Here is a 25,364-nt window from a genome sequence, read left to right as displayed (position 1 = left end):
CAGTATTGTGCCTCCCTGTGACTCTGCTTAGGCTAGGAGATCAACGTTACTATGCACGCCTTGTATTAGTAGTGACTGATCCATTTGATGAACTTGAGGGGAATGGCTTCTTCTTGTATTCTAACAACCTTCTGATGTGTAACTTTTCATCCAGCCACAATCTATTTGATTACCAAAAGACTGTGAATTTATTTTTTATTTATGATACGAATGGGCTGCCTGAAATTTACAGCACCAGAGGTTAAAAAAATTAACTTTGCCAGCCAGCCAAGGCCTGCGCCTCTCCTCCGTCCTCTCCATGGCTTCTTCTCGGCAAACAAGAAGCGAGAAGCACCAGGTTCCCAGGCTCCCGATAGCCAATAACAATGCTGCATTGTGATTGGTCTAAGCGCCGTGGTTTGGTGCTCAGCCAAGAAATGGAAGCCGTGGCATGTTCTCCATCGCTAAGTGAGTGTGAATGTTTGGCCGACCCGAGACGGCCGGCAATACTTTTATGCACACTTAGTGAGTGCAAACTACTGCTCCTCTGCCCTGTCAGCAGAGCAGATAAGCCCTGCCATGACGCCTCAGCAGGAACAAATAAAATGATAACGTTCAATTATCATTTCTTTTTTTGTTTTTGCACTGCGAAAACCAGCGGGGCAAAGCCGCCACTGAAGGTGAGTAGACTGATAACTCCTCTCATTTTGTTTTCATTTCATGCTTTTAACTGCTTTCTGCAATATATATTTTTTTACCATTTGTTTTGTCAACATATGCTCACAACATTTAGATGAAATTTCTTTATATATTATGTGTATATATATATATATATATATATATATATATAACACTTAAATGTCTGTTTCTTATGTCTGTAATAAATGAAATAACAGGCTGAATTCTTGGCTTTGCCAGTGCTTGTTATAGACTTGGACGGAATTTGGCTCACACAGTTTCGGAGCAGTATTTCATTTATGAAACTGGGAGTGCCTTAGAACTAATCTTCTTTGCTCAGTTTAGTTTACGTAGACCGTATAAGTGGAAGCGTGAATTTGAAAGGTAACGGTTGTCATTTGCTTGCCCTTTTTTTTTCTTTTTTCCCCACTCAGTCGTGATGGGCTGGTCAAACATCCTTCAAAAGAGGAAAGTGTAAAGCTAGTCGAGGAACAACCGGAAGGAACTCACCAACTGGACCCAGAATTTTTGACTTGTGCCCGTCATACTCCATCTAGCGCTATAAAAGAAGCGAAGGAACAGAATGCTGAAGGAATCCATCCCATTAAAGGGTATGTAGTACACTGGCATTTCTAATGATGAGATTATGTGCTGATGCATGTAAGGCAAGTGCTTTTTTCCTTATTAACCGCTGACACGGTAGAATGCAGTCTAGTTTCACATTTACATTTCATCACAATGTATTCATTATGTATAGAGATTTATATTGTTGTTTACCATACTGATGTCTCTAAGTTTCTTTTTTAATGAGATGATGGGAATTAACCTTATTTATGAGGCAAGACGTCATTGAGCATAGTCTGTTCTGTAAGCACCAGACCATCAGTTCTCTGGGTTTTCAGCATCTTGTACCTTGTTATTATCAATTTTAACAGTGGCGAAAATTCAAATGTTTATCAATTTCCAAACATACAAATATATAAAAAGATCCAACAACATTTATGGTCCTTTCAGTTTTCATAAGCAAATAGCTATCGTAGTAGTATTTACCAAATTCCCAATAACCTGAAAATATCTTGCATGTTTCTCTCCTAAGTTTTTTCTGAAACCGCCCTGACTCGCTCAGAAGCGGTCGCTCCCCACGCTCCCTGCTAACGTGGTATCGTAGCGCTTTGCTGCTCATTGCTCCTTCAGAAAACAACTAAAAACTTGGATATTTGATAAGTAAAGCACCCCCCTCCCTCAAGCGCCTTGAGACCCTCTGGGTGAGTAGTGCGCTATACAAATTTTTGAACTTGAACTTGCCAGCAGGACTGAAGGAAAAAGCCAGTGCAAGCATAGCCGTTGTATTCCGGCAGCAGATGTTTAGACCTGCAATCTTCAGTTCTTTGCTTGCCCTGTTTCTCATCTCCAGTTGCCCGACTGTTGAATTTTTTTTGTATTCACCAGACCCAAGTGATCTGGGTCATATGTTCATTGTTGGATTAGGAATCTTCTTGTTTTGCTCTTTTTGTTGCACAATTCTTTTTTGTCATCATTTTTGATTGTAATATTTGCATACCGTTGAGTGGTGTGCAGGAGCACATGGTGTATAACATTTTCTATCTACCTCCTCCTCCTCATTCTGATGCTGCAGTCTCAAACAGAATATGCTAGCTGGAAGCCCATTCAGTAGGTGCCTCCTCTTTTGTTGTTTGTTTTTTACATTACGCTGATTTTGTTTAGTATTAATATGTGAACCCTGCCATATTTTTTATTTCAATGAAATCAGGCTATTGCTTCTCGCCATCATTCGACCTTTCAACATCCTATCTTGCAAACTTAAGGGGTTTGCATTTTTCCCTCACCAGTATAGCTCCTTGTAGTACCCTCTTTGGAACAAGGTAGATTTTCTAGTCTCCCTGCTGGAGTTTGTACTACATGTTGTGGCTTGTGCGCTCTATGATGTCCCTCTCAACCGGCATATCTGTCAGTCGGAACCTTGTCTTTGCAAAGGACACACAACTCGTGTGCAATAGGTGCTCCAAAGGTAAACCCGTTTATGTCCATCTGTACATCTGATGGCAGAAGATGCAGTTTGCTGGGATTCTTTTTTTTATTATTATTCTTTTTTTTCATTTTCCGCTGGGTCTAGTCTATATCACTCTTGCTTACTTCAATCTTAATGTTATAGAATTGTGCCACCTATCTTTCTTGGGTCACAGTAGATTTGGTCTTTAAGCTATTATTTGCTAAGCCCCTATTATATGTATGGCTCCATTTGTATGCTCTGTCTGCCGCTGTCTAGAGCCTAATATTTTTAACTGTGCACAGATAAATAAAAGATGCATTCCACGCCATCTGGGGGTATTTGTTAACCTTATTTTGCTTCAAACTGGGACTGTATGTTTCTAATGGAAACATTGTTCCATGCTGCTTATGAACATGACCTCATAATGGGCTATTTAAGGGGTTAAAAAATTACCTGTGTAACAGGTCAGGCAAGTGCAAGCAGGAAATCAGTGGTTTGGCTGATCTAATGTTTTGTGATGATCTTTCTCTGGAAATGTTACTGTGTTATTGCCAGCATTACCAAATATCGGCATTTCACTTAATCTTAGACTATTTTACTCCCCATTCCACGGCTGTGTGCAATTTCTTATAATCTGAGGTCTCATTTGCCTAGTTGCTATTTAGGCCACCGAGACTTTGTTGTAGGAGATTTCAATATTTGGATCAACGACCCGGTCTCTTCTGTGGTCACCTGCCTATCCATCTATGGTCTCCTCCCTACTCGCCAACCTGGAGGCCTGTGTCTGATCCATAGAAAAACCTTATGGGTGCTCTTGAGGCTGTAACGTAACTGTTCGGTTCCAACTTGTTTCTTGCGCTGCTAGGTCCAGTATTGACGGCTCTACTGAACCAGACCGCCATGGCTTTGCACAACAAGAAGCACATCCTTGTCTTTTCTGATCACAAAATCACAAAGAAATCAACTGATGTATGGACTGCATGACTGCAGTGTGTATTGGGAACCCACATCGCTGAACTTCGTTCCTTTCATCTTTTAAGAGTGTTTGCTATACATTACAAATTTTCCTCAAGCCTTGAAAAAGCTGTAGCCTGACGGCATAAGACGATTAAACAAGTGTGGTTTTTACTGTCCCTTATGCAGTGGACCATCTTTACAAAGACACACAACTGAATATTGATACATTTGATTATTCAACATTAAACTCCGCAATGTTTACTGGATGCTTTATTTACTAATTTTAAGCATATTCATAGATCTGGTACCACAACTATCGAAAGAAGGAGAATAAATATATTCCGATTACTACTGTATAATCTGGGTACTACTAGTCACATGTTACACTCCTGGAACGTTACACTGAAATAGCCGTTACCCTGTTTTAGACCATACTGCCCTCCAACAATTGGTCATTATTTGGTTTTAAGCTTTTCAGGTCTAAAATCCATTCTCTCTCCAAATTAATGCCAATCAGCCTGCATAAAGTATGCCCAAAGAGGCATAGGTGGGAGTTTACACCCTGTTGGACGGTCTGCCGGTCGCCTGCGGGACCCAGGCTATGGCTCTCACTGTCTTGGCAGAGGACCATCCACTCAATTTAAAGAACCTTTCTTGCCTCATATAGATCTGTGTTGCAAAGGAAAGGAGCAGTTACAGCTCCCTTTTAAATACTGAAGGTTTGCTGAAAGGATGGCTTGATTAAAGCACTGACTTTACAAACTTTTTTATATTAAGAAAATGAACACCCCAAAGCATTTGATCATTTTGTCACTACAATAAACGAATGTTTTATGTGTAAAGTTTTTTAAAACTCTAAATGATGCACTCATTACTGTCTCTATTATAGCTGTTCCAGAGTTTGCGAAATTTACCAGAAATAATCCACCTCTGCAAAAGGATAACATCTCTTCCATAAATAGAGTAGACTTGGGGCAGTTCTTTTAAAACCATATTCCACGATCCTCCTAAAGCAAAATATAAATAGAGAGAGCGAGAGACCTAAAACGAGAGAACGACCAAATACACGCGCTCCTTTAGTTGTCATGTCTTTGCATTTTTCACCTTGCGGAGTAACGATCTTTCCCTTCAGTGAAAACATGTACATTCCTGGCAGAACGTCTACTTAACCGCAGCCAGTCATGCATATTTTATTTTGTGAAGTGTAGAAGTAACAGCAAAAGAAACAGTCACTGACCAGTTCTCTATATTTTTGCAGTCCTAAAGTCTATATACCTTTGGAAGAGCATGTCATAAATTGCCTGGTCAGTGGTAGGAATAATTCCACTCTCTTGGAAGTGTAAACACTTTCATGCTTCTAAAGTTTGGAGTAAGGAACTCTGTGGCAAAATAAATCAATTCACTGGTTTGCGAGTGGCCTGGCTGAATCATGAGCTTCATAATTGAGAACAAAATGGAAAAAACGAGCAGCCAATACTCCTGTTCTGGGGAGAGCGAGTGGAGTGTCCACGCACATAAATGTTTAATAGATACAACAACAGAGTTTCAGCAATATTTCTGAGTAGCCCTGAGCAGCAACAGCACTATAACCTTTTTTCTTTTTCTTTCTTAAACACTACTTTCTATGGAAGCCTTTATTTTCTTGGCTCCAACTAGTAGAGGGCTTTGGTCTTTCTTTGGCTTACAAGCATTCAAGAGGGCTCACCATTAGCACTAATTGAGTCGTATTCTTTTTTTATTTAAATTTCATGTGAATTTTATTGAGCAATTTTTCAAAGAACGGAGAGAAAAGAGCCATCGGAGAATATAAGGGTCCAGTTTAAGATCATCAATTCAAGTGCGTAACATCCTGGAGGGTTGATCGTGATCTGAGGGTCTAAGTTGCAAAGCAAAATGCAGGAAACAGATGAAAAATAAGTGTACACAAAATATGAATATTCAAGAAACCCAAAGATGTGTGAGATGTTGTAAAGCAAAAAGAGTAAATGAAAGGAGAAAGGGGTGACCATAGTAGGTATAGAGATGGAACACTTGTAACAATTTGTAAAATACATGAAGGACGTAGCATATACGAGTGCCAGTGCGTTCCACAGGGGTGTGGAATTTAATCAAATATCTACTTGTCCATGGGGTATTTAATAAATCTACTTGTCCTGTAACAAAAATCTCCTTGTCCCCTTTGTGCCATGTAATGTGGCAACAAATTACGCAGCAATCTCATTATATAAGCATTCTGATATAGCCTCTCTGATTATGCCAGGGTTCGTACCATAATAGTGTTTGAATACTAGCAATTCCCTTATGCTGCTATGTTTCTGCAGGTCTGCATACTGGAGCTGAAGGTAGTTGTAAGCAATAGTTCCAGGGTTGGAATGCACTTTTTAGTCTGTGCAAACCTACTAACGTGCATGTTTTAAGGGTTTTCAACAATTCTTCTCTAATCATTTCCCATACTGAGAATGGTTGGAAATTTACTACTGACAGTGGCCGACTTAAAACTTCTTCCAGGGTTGGGGAAAAAGTGGTTGGAGGAAAAGTGAACTTGAAAACATTCAGATTTTCACATGGGCAAATCTACACCTGCATATTTGCTCATCCTAAAATGCAGTTCACAAATATTTTCTGGGAGTACTATTTCTTGGCCTACTTCTGTAAATTCTTGTGAATTCATGGAAACTGTACATATGCACTTACTGCAAGGATATATGCCATGAATGCACTTTTGAGACTTTCTTTAATAATTGGACCTCTAATTAGGCCTGGCGTTAACCATGACCGTTTTGTTTTTTATTCTGTCTCTCTCCGTCTATCAGCTAGTGTCCCTGTAAGTACAGTATTTTGCTCTTTTAGAAGGAGCATATTGACACACAAAGTTTTGTTCAGTGCCCAGAACCGCTGTGGCAATTTTTTGTTGAGACCAACATTTTTTGTTTTGCTTTTGCCAATGCTTGTTAGAATGGTGAGGACCCAGCCTCCCACACTGTTAAGGTTTTACAAAAACCATGCCTACACAAGTCATGCCTTGACAAAACCAAAAGTCTGACAACCAATTTCAGACCCACTAGCTTTGCCAATGCTTGTTTATTTTTGTTTTCCATATTCGTATTTAAACTGGTTAGACTGATTTTCCATTCTGAATATTTTTGGGAAATACTAACATACATCAACATGTTACTAAATGATGCTGCAAAGATACGGTACCTAAAATCTTACAGTAGTTTAGCTAAATGTTTTCTTTTCTTACATGCATTTTTTTGTGAACGTTTTATTTTGAAAGCAAAGACTCATCACTCTTGCTTTGAAGCTTCGGCAAATATTTGCATATAATCAGAGAGCATTCTGGGTGCATTATACAGAGCCTCATATTACTAAACGTTGAACATGTGTGTACACTTTTATGCTGGAACCACCGTCAGTAGTGCAGGCTGAGCTTAAAACATTTACTTTAGTGCTCACCCGAATAATAAAGGCTTTGCGTTAATGAACCATATATACAAGTTTGAACAGCATTATTACACATATTATCTCAATTGTAGAGAATGCCATTCCCTGATCCACAATGTGGTACTATAAACTGGCAGCCAAATGGTTTGTGCTGTAGGGGGTTGGGCCTACTTGTCCCAAGGACAAAATGCACATTAAAACTTGTTGCCCTTGACCCCAAACAATATGTCCCGGGCGTCGGGCTATAGGAATTCCACATCCCTGGTTCCAGGTCATAAGATTCAATCAGACCAAGGGTTCAACCCATGGATTTGAAAGGAGTTGGTATCCGTTTTAAGTATCTCTCATTTTTGTACCCATAGGACAGTGGAAAAGTGTATAAGAGTATAGGGGGTGAACAGTAAAGAATTACAGTGGTTTGGGAGTGGCAAAATAGTTATCAAGGGAGTTCCAGATGGATGTATTGCATTTAATCCATGGGGAGTTTTGTAACGAGGTGTTATCAGCCTCTCTCAGAAAGGAGATCCAGTTTAGCCAAGGGCAGAAGGAGGTGGCGGCACTATTCTTCCAGTTAGTGAAAATAGATTTGCAGACAGCTGTAAGAAGTAAATCAATTAGTAGACTGTTGTTGAGGGATCTGATGTTCGGATCTAAAAAAACACAAGTAGTGTTAAAAAAGATCGCTCCAGAAGGACTCCGCAGATAGAGTGGATAAAGTTAAACACTGAATCCCAAAATGAACAAACCGCTGTACAGTAAAAGAGAAGGTGGGGAAGATCTCCCATTGGGTCATTACAGTTCCAGCAACTTGGAGTGTCTCTTAGGGAGAGTTTATGGAGGCATGCCGGGTTCCAAAAGTTCCTGTGCAATAGCCAGAATTTCGTCTGTGCAAGGGATGGAGATATATTATATGAGGCTACTGATCTCCAAATCTGATTCCAAGTTTGTGGCGTGATCGTTTCGTTAGGATCCCATTTAGATTGGAGTCTAGAGGATGTGGTAGAGTATTTTTTTAAAATAAAATGGTAGAGCTTGGAGTCTGTTGGCCGGATTTATTAAAGGATAGGATGAACTTGATGAGGGAAGGGTCGTTGTTTGAAAGATTTAATTTAGATCGAGCACCCTTAAGTTTACATTTTTTTTTAAAATCTATATTTTGCAGCTTGAAGCGCTTTTTCACTTCTCTAAAGGATATCGGATTTTGGGAGGGCCCTAGGTCTTTCAGGAAGTTAATGCCCTTAGAAGCTCAGTGAGACCAGCAGGCTGGCTAGCCTTGGATTCTGATTTTAGAGTTGTTACATTGGAAGGCCATATTCGAATTCAAGATCGGGATTTGTAGGATTTTGTCGATTTTCAAGAAGACCCTTTTGATGTTATAAAAGATGTATTAGCCTGAGGTCGGGGGTTTGGGATTGTTGTAAAGAAGAGAGATAAGGTGGAACTCACCTAAGATCTCCCTTTCTACCGCTAGCCATGTGGGAGTTTAGTCCAGAGATTGGGTGAACCAAAGTGAACCCTGTCTGGCCAGGTGGGCCGTTTGATAGTTCTTGAAGTCCACGAGATTAACACCGCCAAGGTGGACTGGGAGTCGAAGTTTTTTTATTGAAATTCCTGGTCTTTTGTTCTGCCAAAGAAATCTATTTAATAGTTTGTCAATCTTTTGTTGAAATTCCTCTGACAGGGTTAAAGGAAGCATGTTTGCAAGGTAATTGACTATGGGGGGGATCATCATTTTTATGGTCTCAACTCGGCCCCACCACGTCAGGAATTTAGGATTCCAGCCCTCGAGAAGGGCTTCTATCTTCTTCAAAGTAAGTGCCTCATTGTGTTTCAGGGATTCCAGTAACTTAGCATATTTCGGTTGCCAGGTGAGATCCGTGTTGGTGAACATGGCCCTTGAGCAGAGACTATTCAGAGCAAAGATTTCAGACTTGTCTTTGTTAAGTTTGTAGTTAGTGACGTAGGTGTATTCTTCAATAGTTTGGAGTAGGGCAGGGATAGATTGGGTAGTCATTTCAGACATTATTAAGATATCATCAGCATATGCAGCGGCTTTCACATTGAGATTATTGAAGGCGATGCCATGAATGAGGTGGCTAGATCTGATCTTGCGAAGTAAGGGTTTGAGGCTTAGGATGAATAATGAGGGGGAGAGCCGGCATCCTTGCCTCGTACCTCTTTGTAGGTTAAATGCAGAGGAGAGTAAACCACCTGACCCTAGCTGACGGGCCACTATACAGGTCCATGATCATTTTGTGTTAAGTTAAATTTCTTAAGAGCTTCACGGAGAAAAGTCCATGAGACCCTATCAAATGTTTTTTCAGCATCAAGGGTAGCCGCTACTGTTTCAGAGGAGGTCAATTTAGCTTTTTCAATAATATGGCAAAGGAGCCGGGTGTTATCATTCGGTAATCTATGTTTCATGAATCCCACTTGAGAGTTCCCGATTAGTCGAGGCAGAAGAAGTTCTAGTCTTTTACTGAGAATCTTGGCGTAAATCTTTGCATCCAGATTAATTAGTGAGATCGGCCTGAATTTTTTCCTTGAGTCGGGTCTTTCTGTTCTTTGGGAATTACAACTGTAGTGGCCTCACTGGTGGTGCCGGAAATGGTGCTGGAATCAGCAAAATGTTGTTAAAGGGACAGATATTCTTTTTCATAATTAGAGAATCACTCTCCCTTTCCTTCATTCATAGTTTGTTTTAATTTCTTTGCTGATTGAATGTGGCTTCCAGATGTTCTGCTGTTTGATGCCACAGGAGAAAGTCTTCTCTCGTTATTCTGTATGGTCTGGGAGTCTTCTGCTATGCATTTTATTCTTCCTTTTCAGTGTGGTTGTTTATACTTGTTTCCATGTATGCTTCTGGATTCCCAGTGACACCCTGTTTCAAAACTATTAGCAGATCTTTGCAGCTGTCAGTCCAGTTCTTCTCTTCATAACTCTTTCATGTTCCACCTGACTTGCATAGTCATTATGTTGGTCAATGCCAACACAACTCTTAAAAAGACTTCTTTGCATCATGAGGGCCTAATTACAATGTCAGTCGGAAAGCCACCCACCGTTTGTAGTTTTAAAGTCTGACCGCCGTATTATGATGACGGCGGTCGGAGATTAATCTGGCCGGGGAATCTGAAGCAGTTCTGATGGGCTTAAGAAGCCCGCCGGCCAGTCGGAAAGGCCTTATAGTCCCTTAAGGACGGCGGAAACGCCGTTGGGATTATGATGTCTGTTTCTAACAGTCAATCCATGTCTGCCTTTCCCACATGGATTGTCTGTCGTAAACTGACTTTGGGGGCTCCTAGCAGGGTCTCCTTCCCCCCCTGGCCCTAAACATCCCTGCACCATTTTGGGAAACATCAATTTTTCTATGGGAGCTTATCCTGCGGGCATTTTTCTGCCATCTGCACAAGCTGCCATATACAAATGGATGTTTCTGACCGCACTGTGTGCAGTCGCATTCAAACCCTACATTTTAATCATTGCCTGAGTGTCAAGGACATTATCCCCCAATTTATTTGAGATAAGCGATTGATGTAAGATCTACATGTTTCACTTGCTTCGTTAGAAACTATAAGATGACAGTGACCCCTCTTATCCAGTCACCCACTCCAAGTAGCCTTCGCAGGCATGCTTTGAGAAATACGTTTGTCTTCCCCTCCATATCAAGGAAAGTCTCATCTTGAACTGTTTGGATAGAAATACTGGACAGCTCATTTTCAATTAATGTCACCTTGGATAAATCTATACAAGGGGCCAATATATATCCTTGTTGACAAAAATGTACGTAATATTCGGGGAACCCAGGGCAGACAAGTGTCTAGGTCGTGGGGGTTGAGGTACTTTTCCACTGGTGTCCTAGTATCCGTCCTACTAAAGCTCTGCAAACTGGGCCAAGTACAACCCATTTCTGCACTTGTCTCTCAGAATAGCAATGGAAAGCAGTCACAGGCTTCTCATAGAGGTAGTGTTGGGGGCACACACTCGACAACTAACAAAAAACCAAGGAAAAAAAGAATTTTAGTTTACAGCCAAGTGCTGGTCTTGTAGAAAAAAGTATACTTTTTAGGTCTTGCCTGGCGTTAGCGTGCCTTTTGCAATCGATACGATTTCAGACGGGTGCTTTAAGCCACGCCCTTCGTTTCAATTGGCTCGCACCCTCGTTTATGTTAAACGAGGGCGCGTGATTTGCAGGCGGGGTTTTGGGTTTTTCCTTGTCCACTTTTAGAATGGCCCATCTCGACTGGCCGATACCATGTTTGTTCCTGTGACGTATGATGGATTCTAACTGGCCGTCTGTTTGCTTTCCGTTCGCTATCTTGCTTTCTGTTCGCGTGTTTTAGTCTTATTTATTTTCTGAACTAGTTCCATTTTAGCTGGAAAACACTTTAAAGCTTGAAACCTAATGATACCGACCGCGCTGGTTTTCCCTTTTGATATGCGTTGGTCTAGAGACAAATGTCCCTTCATCCTTGGTTGCTGCTATACATCGCTGCATAGTGTGTGGCTGATAAACAAACTTGTTGATTGGCGCAAAGATGGGGAATGCAGGCTTGTTGTGGATTTTATTCCAACCATAAATGCCCGTTTCACAGTTTGAGCACAACTCCCGAGAGGAAGCCAGTGTGACTGCTGATGTCAATCTTGTTTTGTTTTTGAATTATTTTTTTATTACAGTGGCACTTCCCTACTCACGCTGCAGCTAAACAAAATGCAGTAATACGTGTGAAAATAGTTTATTTTTTGTAATACTTTTTATTAGCAAGAAAATCAGGGTACATGTACATGGCTGTAATCATAGCTTAGAAGTTCGGCGACATTACATACTCAAACAATACCTGTCGTAACATTAACATTTCAGCTGACTTATTTTCATGTTCATTCCACTCCTCTTTATCATTATTCGGACACATCGTCTGTCCCCAGTGGAGGTGGGTCGCAAATATAACCTCTACACTTTTCCCATTTTCGTGGACATCCGCGGTGGATAAAGACCACCTTTTTCGCCACCATGGCCTCATCCATGACATTGCACCATTCTCGGAGTGTAGGTGTTTCCCCCAACCCCCACAGTTTAGCAATATTGCGTTTGGCAAATGCCATTCCTAACGTCACCCAATCCTGTGTCTGGTGGGTAAGATCATTGGGCTCCCACATATTTAACAGACATTGTTTTGGGTCCGGTAATACCGATATTTCTACCGTTTGTGATACAGTTCGCATTACCTTAGCCCAGTAACTGCAATTTGTGGACAGTGTGAAAATAGTTTTAATAATCAAGCAAGGGCACGTTTTTGAGCCAGAAGTTTTAGTGTTTCGAAGTTTTAGTGTTTCGAATGTAAACTTCTGACATCCAAGCAAGCTATTCCAGGCAAACGCGCAGTAGGGCTAAATTTACCAGCACTGAAATGTGCATTTCTTACAATTTGTCTATGCCTGCTGCTTGCTTTCTCTGTAGTTGCATGTCCCACAGTCACTGCAATACTATTTGTTGTTTAAGCAAGGGGTAGTGAAGCTGGTAGCCATTTTGGGTTTGTGGGTCTTTTATGGGGCAAGTTGTGCTGGGGTGTAACATCGGTGTGGTTTGCGCAGGCTGTTTGCTATATGCTGAACTAGGATTTGTCATTTTTACCTTGTAAATGTTTCCCCCTCCCTGATTCTCCCCTCCCCCGTGCACCCTTGGTGTTTGGTACAGTCGTGGTCGCTGCTCTGTGTCCTGGGCAGCATCAGGATAATATTGTAATTTGTTTGTGAAGGGCGAGCATAATTAAAAGGACCACTTTGTGTTGATGACTTACAACTTCAACATGCATTTACAATGCAATAGGTCTCGCAAGTACACGATTTTGAGCTATTGCCATTGTAAATGGCAATGCCTTTTATATATGTTTTGGTTTTTAAAAACATAAATAAAAAGCACTGTCATTTACAATACCAATATACCTCTCCACACTTTCCTACATGCAAAAGAACACTAAACTCATCCACACTTCATTCTTTCCCCCAATTTAATACCCGCGCACCTTTCTTCTGCCACATAGTATTCTAATCCTCGCTATTTTTCATTAACCCTCATGCTATTCCTCTAATAATTCTCCTACCCAAATCTTAAGCACTGCCCTCTCCTTCTAAACTATACTTCAAACTACTACACAGCTAACAAATACAATTCTAAAAGCATAAAATCACAACTTATCACAAACATACACTGATTAATACAAAGATAAAAAACAATACCATTAGCAAAGCAAATTGCTTTAACTTGAACAAAGGGGAGACCTATTGCATTTCCAGTGCTTGTTAATCATAGTAGTCAACCCAGCGAAAAACTGTAGCGTTGTAGTGGTCCAACAATTCATTTGGTTACTGTATATAAAATTGTACTGTTACAACTACTTGCAAATATTACTCTATACCCCAAGAAATCCTTTTGTGTTCTCCCTTCCTTTATTCCCCCCTCCTTCGAGTGATTTATACTATCTCTATAATTGTCCTCCTTAATGATTTCCAGTTGAGACACTATTGCTTTGTCACATACTCCACCCGGTCTCACCTGGGTTAACAGGGTTACTCCTGTACTTTATTTTTACTGGCTCATGTAAAGCAGCATGGTTGGCACTAGAAACAAAACACAAAGCTAATTTTTATGTCAATTGATTAGGTATCTGTGTCAGACTAGCTGCCACCTTGAGAGGATCAGATCTTGCTCTGTTTAACAGAGCTCTCTATTGTTTAACAGAATGTTGCACTTCATACCCGTAGCCAGCTGTTATATAAAGACAGCAGGTAATGTAAAATGTCTGGTTAAAGGAGCTATTCCTGTTTTGAGTGCAAACAGTGGACTATCCCCTGCCTACCTGTCAGTGCTCTAACCAGATTTGCTTTTTTCTTGAGTAGCACTGACGGATTAATGTGCAAACGACCATGGCAGTTCCTGAAGATGGACTCTTCCATGTAATGATGCAGTATGCCGTCACTCTGGACAATGGACACCCTTGTCACCCAGTGGCTGTGTTGTGGGCTGAATCAGCATAGGAATGACACCCCAATGGCCGAAGTGGTGTGGTAACTGTGGGCTGATTCAGTGTGATGGGCCTTTCCAGTAAGCAATAATCTGAAGGGGGCTAGTTCAAAGCCTCTATATATGTGTTATTTACCCATCTTGTATTTTGTTCTTAACACCTTAAAGGCTATGGAACGTCCTGCTCCAGTGCTGAACGTTCCATTGCGCAGGTGCAGTTGGAACGTCCAATGGCCGACGGCAGCACTCTCGAGGTAGTGGTGCCGTCGGCCGCTGGACGGGCGCATCACTTAAGGTGTTAATAACATGAGTCTGGAAATACTGCTAAAGTTGTCTTTAACCCAGACCTAAAAACCGGATGTTCTACATATTGGGGTTAGTTTACCCTCACAGTGAAATAAAATCCCAAAGCTAATTCTCTTTGTAGTCCTGACTAGACATTTGCCAAACAGGCCTAGGTGGGATTAAAATAGTTATCACCTCTGCTAAGGAAAGGGCTACAAACACACTTCAACATATGTCCTGCTTTGTTTTTAAAATCTGACTTAATGGTGAAATTAGATTTTTGATACCTCACGCAGAAAAGTAACTTTGTGGAAATGTACCTTAGGCTGTCTGAGCCAGAACTGTCTTAACACCATTTCTGCCACTCATCAGAGCTCTAAAGCAGAAGTACACATTCTTGGCCGGAAGATCTAATGACCCTGGCTCAAAGAACAATGCCATGCCTCTGAGCCCAGGAAAGGCCAATGGTTGCAACTCCTGACCACTCAGCGGGGATTTCCTATCTGGGAGTGGACAGGCGCATTTGGCAGAACAGAGGGCAACTCTAGCGCTGCCTTGTTTGCCTTGGAAATGCTTGGGAGGGCTTCTTCTATTCATTCCCTGGACCCTCCTTTAGAGCCAGACTAGGAGGGAAAACCAGTTTTGACCCAGTTAGGGCAGTAGCCAGAAGCTGAAGAAAGTCCTGTTTGATGGCAACTGGGTCCTGCCATGTTGGAACAGGGAAGCTTGGGTCCCAGTAGAGCAAAGCTGAAGTTCTTCATAATTTGATCAGTAGACTGCAATAAAATAGTTAGGACTGAGTAGTAGATTTTCCCCAGTCACTGACACATCCGGCACCTCGACCACCACGTCCTCCGAACATCTCTGGACCTGGGGAAACTCTTTCTGAAGGAGAGGGTACTACTGGAAGAAGACTCCTGACATCCGAATCCTGCTGGAAGAATAGGACTTGCACAAAGATTTGACTCCTGAATCCTAGCTGGCACCCAGGGACTGAAACTACTCTTCAAGGGTCAAGTGGTTGGCCTCCTGTTTTCTGTTTCATAAAAACTTTAAGCAAAATGTCTTCTGACTCAAAGGGGACCCAGCTGACAAAAAAGGACTAGACCCTGAACGAGATCTGGCTGGAGAGAGACCCAGTGCCCACAAGCCTGCCATGAGGAGTTAGGGGCTACAACACTGATTACAAGAAGCTTCCAAGCAATTGGAGGCTAAGTATGAATGTTAAACCTTTGACTGGGGCATCCCGCTTGGTGTAGCTGAGTTGGCCTGAAATTGCACCCAAGTCCTGTCCACCGTGAACTGTTGTTTTTCCACAGTGCGTCTCAATTCCTGGGTACTTTGTGTCTTAAAACGTTAACATGCACTACCTTCAGTTCCAGTAAGCTATTTTAATGTTCGAGGTAGCAATTTTGCTAGATAAATGTTCCTCTGTTTTGATTTTGAATTTTGATATGTTGTGTTCTTTATTTTAAAATTGTTGCTACTGCTTAAACTTAGAACACACTTCTCTTGGGACTGCATGCTGCTTGTGCCATAGCTACCAGGATTTGAGCAGATATTCGCTCAGAACTGTGTTTTGACCTAACCAGAATGGGTTTCATAAGTTGATATCAGTGACCCCTGCCAAATTAGTAAGCCCATTTCAGCCAGTTATTTTATGTGGCACACTCATGTCAATGAATGCACGTAAAGTAACAAAGAAGTGTGCTTCTGTTCCACTTCAAATTCATCAGAGAATAATAAGGACAGACAAGTGTTAGTTGGCAAGTGCTTTTTTCAGTTATTTTAGTAGGGGAAAAAACAAAAATTATATCTGAAAAATTAACCGTGACATGGTGATTCTGGAATTGTAATCAGTAGGTCACTCATTCATTGCCCCAAAATGTGGATGAAACGTCTGCTTTAATGAAAAACATTTTGTCAAAATAAATTCCTTTTTTCTAACAGGGGAACGGATATTAACATGCATTTTTTTATTCCAACCGGTCTGAAATTTTAAGTGTGCCCTTGTTAGCATAAAAGCACATTCTTACGATCCTTGATGTTCAGTTTGATTGTTTTATTTGTTCCACTTCCATGTCTCTCTACCTCTCCTTTATTGTGAGTGAGCACACCCCAGGGTTGATCCTCGTCACCAAAGCTACAGATATGGTATAAACTGCTGTACTAGTTGGCCTGGCTTTTTCTGACTGCTGTTATTGTCCTTAATAACAACACTTGAACACTGGTTTTGCCATTTAATAATATGTTGAAAAACCTTTATAGTGTTTTCCCGGAAAATGTCCCAGCCCCTGTGGTGAACAGTAATAATGGATGGAGGAAGAGTACAACTGAAGAAGAGGCAATAGCTCACAAAGCACGGAGCAGTCAAGAGGCAGAAACTGCATCTCCTTGTTTGACTACTCATATTCCTCCAGATAATCACAAGCGATGTTCTGCGGATGGACCCCAAAATCATTCACCTGGGTAAGCTTTTTGTGGTATCTATGACATTGTAGGGCAAATTGATTTTGAACAGTAAATTAGGCCTCAGTAGGTTTTCAATAATGTTCTTTTTCATAAAGTATCAATAGAGTTATATAACCCATTTAGTGAGAATCGCCCATATATTCTAATTATTGTACAGCTGATAGGGTTCAGAGATGTTTGCTCTAGAAGTGGTTGTCAAGCTTCAAAAACCAAAACGGTATTGAGGCACCGGCCTGTCACCACATTGAAAACTTAACAAAACAGCCAGGTTTGTAGATTTCTTTAACAAAAATGTCCAGGTTCTGCCCCTGTCCTACTTAACATGCTCACCAGCAGGATGAAAGGATTCCAATGAGAAACATTGATCTCCACACTTGCAACATTGGAAACTAGCAGAGAAATTTCATTTCATTATTTCATTATAGAAAAAACTTTAAAAAGTCACTTTCCTATTATGAATTTGTGATCAAGATGCACACTCTTGAGCACTCTGCAGTGGGAAGACACTTATAACCTTTCAAAAATGTGTTGCGTGCCTAAAATGTCTACAACATAAGACCTGCAGTCAAGCTGCTTACATCCTACATACCTCTTGTTCCCTTTATTTTTGTGTAAAGGCATAAGGAGTGTCTGCAGTGGAAGCCTTTCAATGTATCAGAAGCCTTAGGTTGAACATGTTAACTACATCATCACCATTTGAGCAAGGCACCATCCCTTTGAAGACCCTTGGCTTTCAAAGTCAGATTTGCTGAAAAGCTAAACATTTGGGTGGCATACTAACTACCCTCTGGATGAGAGATGTATTTGGCCTAAGATTCAAATCAGCCTATCTTTTGGGGTTCTCATGTTTCACTAACCATTTATTGAAGTAAAAAGAGCGTTGTCGTTCTACCTTGACCATACAAAAGCGTTCCGGGTGGACAAACAACTCTTTGTTTTTTGTAGCGAAAAAGAGAAAGGCCATGTAGAAACGGACCCTCTCCTGATGGATTGTGCTCTGCACTAAGATTTGCCAGTACTACCCAAAATGCAACCCCCTGAGGGTTTGCATACTCATTCCACCAGAGCCAAGAATGTACCCGCTGTGTTAGCACGCGTAGTCCAGGTCCTGGACATCTGCCAGGCAGCAACATGGGCGTCTCTGCACACGTTCAGAAAACACTGCTGCCTGGACAGTCCGGTATGTTGGAATGGGCACTTTGTCCTTCAGCCCTGCAGGACTTTTATGTTCATAATTGTTTTGCAGACCCACTTCTGGGGAGGTACTGCTTGGGTATCTATTCTAAGGTAAGAAATCTGTGGCTAGACGTCTCTGTCAGATAAGCAAGTTACTTACCTTTGTTAATGCCTTATCTGGCAGACACTATCTAGCCGCAGATTCCTTATCGACCCCCCCTGTCCTCCCTGCTTTGAGAACAGACTTCTAGGGACATGGTTTTTCCCAGTTAAGGGCCCGAGCTTTCACACCAGTGGCCAGTGTTCTTCATGGATCCATGCTTTGGCGTGAAAAGCCATGAAAAGAAATTGGCATCAGCGCGCGGGGTGGTGCCTATATAGGAACAACGGACGTCACTTCTGGCGCAGATGACGCAACGCGTAGCCACTTACCGGCGTGCAGGGCTACTCATCAAGAAACATATCCGGGTTTAGTCTGATGCCTGGTGATAATTCTACAGTAAGGAAATCTGCAGCTAGATAGTCTCACCAGATAAGACGTTACCGAAGGTAAGTAACTTGTTCGTTTTGGACAAATCCTTAACTGAGGACATTTGATGGGTAGATCAACTTTCTGGCTCTCAAACAAAACTTCTGAGGTGAATCCTGCTACTTCCGTTAGTGTTTGCTTCCCTATTTCTATTTTCTCTTTGCTTTTGTCCTGGGACCTTGACTTTTCAGTAATTGTAGATGGATCATTAGACCTGATCATAGACCTAATCATTTGACCTGACCTTGTGGCAATGGTTTTCCTTGTTCCTGCTTAGTTTGTCTGTTTGCCTGATTACTTTTTCCTTGACTTCTTGCTTTTTCTGCCTGTTTATTTTCTGTTTTTCCCTTTTTTTTCTAGTTGTTGACCCTCTTTTTTTCTGCTTGTTGCCCCTCGATTTTTAGGTCAAGCCTGGGCAGCACATACTCTGCTCTGGAAGGCATGCTGTATTAATGTATGGACGTAAAGCTCCTCCCAGTTTTTTCATTGTCTTGTGTCATAGTCCATTGTAAACTGTGGCTTTTCATTAGTCAATAGGCTTAGTAGTCCCTCCTTAGTACCACCTTTTCCCACCTTTTCCCATTTTGTAACCTCCCATGAGGACGTCCCGGTTACGTGTGTGTTGTTGCTCGGTAGGCTTTAATTACAGCCTCCGAGCACTATTTTCTCTTAAGAGCTCTGTCTTGCCTGCAGGAAAAGGCAGAACACACTATCTCCTAATGCATTTGCAATGCAATAGGTCTTGTATTTGTGAGAGTTCAAGCTATTGGCATTGTAAATGACAATGCTCTTTATTTATCTGTTTGAAAAAAAAACTTAAATAAAAGGCATTGTCATTTACAATGCCAGTAGCTCAAACTCTCATAAATGTGAGACCTATTGCATTGCAAATTCTTGTTGCCCTCGTTTTTTCCGCTTGTTGCAATTCGTATTTGTTTGATTTCCCTAATTTTTGCTCTTTCTCCCACTCGCTGCCTGTTTCCCCTTTGTGTCCTGCCCCCTTCCTCCTCCTAAGACCTACTTTTCTCCTCATTTTTGTTCTACTTGTTGACCCTCATTTATCTGCTAGTTTTCTCTCAATTTTGCTTTTTCTCCTGCTCTATGCCCATTTCCCACCTCCCATCTTGCCCCGCTCACCGTCTCCTAGCTCCCCACGCTCCTCCCATGACCTACTCAGGCCTCCAAACTCTGGAACTCATTGCCTGTCAAACTAAGATTCAGAAAATCCCTGAAAACATGGCTGTTCTCCCTGCCCTGATCTGTCTCACATCACCTTCTATTCGACAGCGCCAAGACGCCGCGGCATTCGAGCGCTTAATAAAAACTTCAGTCAGTCAGTCAGTCTTAATGGAGGCCAAAGCGCGGCCGCTCAGCAAGCATGCCAAAGGCAAGCCCGTCTGTGCCCACTCGCCGATACGATCCCACCGTCCTCCATGCCCTAAACACCAGATGACCAAGCGTATGCTGCTGCTACTCCGCACTGCCCTGTACGGTAGAACCTTTCTCTTGCTCCAGTTGCACCTTCTTCTGCACAAGCACACCATACCACAAAGCACATTGCTGACCTCCTTGCCACACAACACCAAAATGGACACACCGACTCCACTGTGCCTACTCCACTGCGCCTACTCCTCAAAACATGCTCTATTTGCAGCACTCCATCCACATTATAAGACCTCATCATCGCCCTCGACATTGTTTTCCTCATCAAGACCTTTCTCAACCACCACAGACTTTGCCACAGCAATCCCTGATGAATACAATATCGCCCCACCCCCAGGGCCGCGCTAAGGAGGAGGAATAGCCATCATCCGCAAAGAGACCATACGGTGTAACACCGCTACTGACAAAACCAGTACCCCCATGGAACTCCACCACTTCCAACTCTACACTGGCAACACAACCGTCGGAGGGACCCTCGCATACCGACACCCAGGCCAACGTTCCAGCTTCTGCAACACCATTGAATACTTTGTTGCACCCCTGGCCTTAGACTCCAAGGACATATTTACAAAAAGGGGGTGGTGAGGGACAGAGTCTCTGAATTAAACAGAAAGCTCTCACCCAGTCAAAAGATCAGGGCTAGATCCAACACCGTTTTTTAGCTCACTGCACCATCCCAGTTTCAGAACCTGGCTGTATGCAAATTAGTCTGTTCCTGTCCCAGTGCATGATGGGAACAGGACAAACCAAACTACAGAAGCCAATTCTTACACTGGGAAGGAAACAAGCTCCCGGGGACCGGTTTCTGGCATTACAGCCGTCTTCGGCCCGGTTTGCTTGAATCCTGATGGTGCAATGAGCAAGGGTCTCACATCTGAGAATACCCTTCCACGCTTAGGGTGGACAAAAATATTTACAAAAAGGGGGTGGTGAGGGACAGAGTCTCTGAATTAAACAGAAAGCTCTCACCCATTCAAAAGATCAGGGCTAGATCCAACACCGTTTTTTAGCTCACTGCACCATCCCAGTTTCAGAACCTGGCTGTATGCAAATTAGTCTGTTCCTGTCCCAGTGCATGATGGGAACAGGACAAACCAAACTACAGAAGCCAATTCTTACACTGGGAAGGAAACAAGCTCCCGGGGACCGGTTTCTGGCATTACAGCCGTCTTCGGCCCGGTTTGCTTGAATCCTGATGGTGCAATGAGCAAGGGTCTCACATCTGAGAATACCCTTCCACGCTTAGGGTGGACAAAAATATTTACAAAAAGGGGGTGGTGAGGGACAGAGTCTCTGAATTAAACAGAAAGCTCTCACCCAGTCAAAAGATCAGGGCTAGATCCAACACCGTTTTTTAGCTCACTGCACCATCCCAGTTTCAGAACCTGGCTGTATGCAAATTAGTCTGTTCCTGTCCCAGTGCATGATGGGAACAGGACAAACCAAACTACAGAAGCCAATTCTTACACTGGGAAGGAAACAAGCTCCCGGGGACCGGTTTCCTGGCATTACAGCCGTCTTCGGCCCGGTTTGCTTGAATCCTGATGGTGCAATGAGCAAGGGCCTCACATCTGAGAATACCCTTCCACGCTTAGGGTGGACAAAAATATTTACAAAAAGGGGGTGGTGAGGGACAGAGTCTCTGAATTAAACAGAAAGCTCTCACCCAGTCAAAAGATCAGGGCTAGATCCAACACCGTTTTTTAGCTCACTGCACCATCCCAGTTTCAGAACCTGGCTGTATGCAAATTAGTCTGTTCCTGTCCCAGTGCATGATGGGAACAGGACAAACCAAACTACAGAAGCCAATTCTTACACTGGGAAGGAAACAAGCTCCCGGGGACCGGTTTCTGGCATTACAGCCGTCTTCGGCCCGGTTTGCTTGAATCCTGATGGTGCAATGAGCAAGGGTCTCACATCTGAGAATACCCTTCCACGCTTAGGGTGGACAAAAATAGACTCCAAGGACGACATCTTCCTTGGTGATCTGAATTTCCACATCGATGACCCCAATGACAAAAACACTGCACACCACACAGATTGTCCACGATCCCACGCACACAGCAGGACACATGCTGGACTCCATATTCTCATCTAGAAACCTAGTCAAGTATAGCCACGTCACAGAACTCTCATGGAACGATCATTACATCATCCACTTCAGCATCTCCAATCCCCTCACCCCTACCCTCCAGATAACCTGGGCTCCCCACTGCAGCTGGAACAAAATCTCAGACACCAACTGGACGAACGCCCTAAACAGCTCCAACCCCTCCACAACACCAACCTTGAACAGGGAGTTAAGAACGTCGGTGCCTGGATCGCCATATGTGCCTACAGCATTATCCCTATCAAGAAATCCATCAATGAGATGTCCTACAGACCCATGCCCACACCACATCTTGAATCTTGGAAACCAAAGGATTGGCCAGGAACTCCCCACCCTGCTCAACGCCTCAATCACCACTGCAACATTGTACGACACCTGGAAACACACCAAAGTCAGGACACTTCTCAAAAAACCCTCCACAATCCCAGCTAACTTAAACACTATCAGACAATATCCCTGCTCCCCTTTCCAGACGAGGTTTTGGAAAAGATCATCAACAAGCAACTCATGAACCACCTACTTGAAGCTTCCCAATCCGGCTTCCACAGCAATCAGACCACCCTTATCGCAGCCACTGATTACATCTGAACCATCCTCGACTGGGAAGAAGCAGCTACTCTGATCCTTCTCGACCTTTTAGCAGCCTTTCACACTGTACCTCACCACACGCTGATTGCTAAACTCCACCGCATTGGCATCCAAGAGGATGCACTCAGATGGATCACCTCCTTTATCACAGGAAGAACACAGAGGATCCACCTCCAACCTTTCACCTCTGAACCCAAGAACATTACCTGCACTGTCCTCCCGGGCTCATCCCTCAGCCCATGCTGTTTAACACATGCATGATTCTGCTGTGCAACCTTGTCAAATCGCTCGGTCTCAACATAATCTCCCACGCAGATGACACCCAACTCATCGACGACCCCACCATCACCAGGACCAATTTCCACAGATAAATGACGAGCTTTGCCGACTGGATGAAGAACTGCCTGCAACTGAATATAGACAAGACCGAAGTACTGATCTTTGGCAAAGACCAAGCTCTCACTGAAGCACTTGGCAGCCCTACCATAGTACCCCTAGCCAAAGTATTTTGTTCAAACCAAAGCACATGGCACTATGGACATTAGGCTTAAAGTCAATGAAGCTGGGCTTGGGGGTGTCTGATAACAATGTGTGAGTTGCTTAGCCTTCAGTAGCTCACAATGATTTCCATTGACCAGATGTAGCTTCCACTATAGAAAAGGTTGGAGACTCCTGCTCCAGAGTTTGCATCTCAGTTAGTAAGGTATACGAAAGGAGATTGGCTGTACTGATGATCAGAATCCCAAATCAAGTGTACAGCATCAAGAGCTCAGAGATCAGTCCTTAAAGGAGTTATCCTCCAGGAAAATCCTGGAGGATAACTCATCATTAATCACAATGAGGTCTTGGGGAGCCACATTGCCATGGAGGTAGCCTATCATAATGGCTTTGTGTAAAGCATTACGTACTTGTAGTTTCTTAAAGTTGGAGAGCTTGTCCCAGTGTTTGGTCCAAATCAAGATTTCAAACCATACAGAACGCTGCAGGCAGACTCGACCTCCCACGGCAAATCCACATCACACCCCACCACCGGCAACTCCACTGGTTCCATGTGCAGAAGAGATGCCAATTCAAGCTGCTGACCCACGGACACAAAGCTCTACACAACCAAGGGACCCCCTACCTTAACCAACAACCTAACTTCCACCATCTGGCGAGTAGACTACACTCTGCCTCCCTATCACTGGCCCATACTCCCTGCAGGAGCAGAAGTGGAGGACTCTTCTTCTCTTACATCACAGCAAAGACCTGGAACAGCCTCCCTACTGAATTCTGGAACCTCACCTCCCTTCCAGAGTTCGAGAGAGCCCTCAAGAACTGGATGTTCGAATAAGCCCCCAGGACCCGCAACCGCCTGGATACCCTATCGCGTGATTAGCCGCGCTATACAAATCCTGATTGATTGATTTGTTGTCAGCAGCATATACCACCCACAGACCATGAAAATGCCAAGTCGTTGCCAGTTGGGGGATCATAGTTTTCCCCCAGCTTGACCCGAAGAGGAGAGGAGTTGGCCTAATGGCTAGGGCGGTCAACCTCAAATCTGGGTAACTGGGTTCGAGTCTCGGCAATGACGCTGAACATCCTGTGATTCTGGACAAATCACTTAATCTCCCCTTGCCTAAAAAAATGAATGTGTCCTCATGTAACGCAACAGGTGCTATGTAAAGCGCTCTGATACCCGATTCGGGTGAAGTTCGCGCTATATAAAACTCTTTAAAAAGAGAAATTATGGTTTTATCACTAAGGACCATTGTAAGAACAATCATTCAAAATGTTAGTCATCCTGTCTCGTTACTGCATCCCTTGTGGTGGAACTATAGTCAATGGAGCTTTGGGTCTGAAAGATTGTCTAACCGTGTCTCTGTAGACTTAACAACTCTAGTCTGACATGGTATTTTTTCTTATAACATGCAATTTGATATCCACAGCATGTATTAAGTAGCTCTTAGAGGTAACCCCAGTCAAAAACCAGTTTTGTGTGACTCCCCTATGGTGAAAGCTACACATTCTGCAAACTGTTAAGCAAAGTAAAAATTAACCTTCCTTTGGCAAAAACTGACTCCTGTTGGACGTGTATACATCTTTCTTATATACGTCAAATGTAAAACCTAAGCAAACACAAGGTTTTGATGGACGGAGTGCTGAAACTATTCAGACACTCTCCCCCAGTCAAAGATCTGGGTTGAATCATCATCAACCATCATCGTTCTTTAGCTCACTTTGCCACCTCCGTTCAGACCCAGCTATTTCCAAATCAGTCTTGACCCTTGTCCTCTTGGGAACAGTCCAGCCGGAAATGCCAAGCCAGATCTTCCCTGAACCGGAAACAGACATCTTGGGACCGGTTTCGGGTTAACACCGCTGATCAACCAGGCCAGCTTGAATCCAGTGGCAAAGTGAGCAAGAGACCCATGTCTGGGCATACCCTGCCAACTTTGGGCGAACAAAGCAAACACATAATCACCTATTTTTTGTTGTATATATTTGTCTGCACTGTAAAACGCGCCGTGCTCACAACTTAGAAAGTGTCCTTGTGAGACGTCGGTCCGAAGACCCCTACCTGGAGAACACCCTCCCCCTCACATACGTTGTCCGACACCACCGGGACTGAACCCCTGCCGCCAAAACGCCATAACAGAGACAGGAATCGGAACAGCAGCCATCACAAACG

The 25,364-nt window shown here is 43.0% G+C and overlaps 1 protein-coding gene across 2 annotated transcripts in view; it reads left to right on the top strand.

The window, feature by feature from the left end:
- The window catches only part of OTULIN (OTU deubiquitinase with linear linkage specificity), a 352,006-nt gene that overhangs the window by 214,910 nt on the left and 111,732 nt on the right, over nucleotides 1–25,364 (top strand). For both annotated transcript variants that reach the window (XM_086965247.1, XM_086965248.1), the window contains 2 exons: nucleotides 1,092–1,268; nucleotides 16,641–16,841. In XM_086965247.1, the coding sequence (XP_086821373.1) occupies nucleotides 1,092–1,268; nucleotides 16,641–16,841 (378 nt within the window). The remainder of the gene's footprint in view (nucleotides 1–1,091; nucleotides 1,269–16,640; nucleotides 16,842–25,364) is intronic.

Source organism: Lissotriton vulgaris, chromosome 4_1 (assembly GCF_964263255.1).
Source record: "Lissotriton vulgaris chromosome 4_1, aLisVul1.2, whole genome shotgun sequence".
NCBI classification, from domain to species: domain Eukaryota; kingdom Metazoa; phylum Chordata; class Amphibia; order Caudata; family Salamandridae; genus Lissotriton; species Lissotriton vulgaris.
The sequence above is the reverse complement of the archived record's forward strand: the minus strand, read 5'-3'. Positions and strand labels throughout refer to the sequence as shown.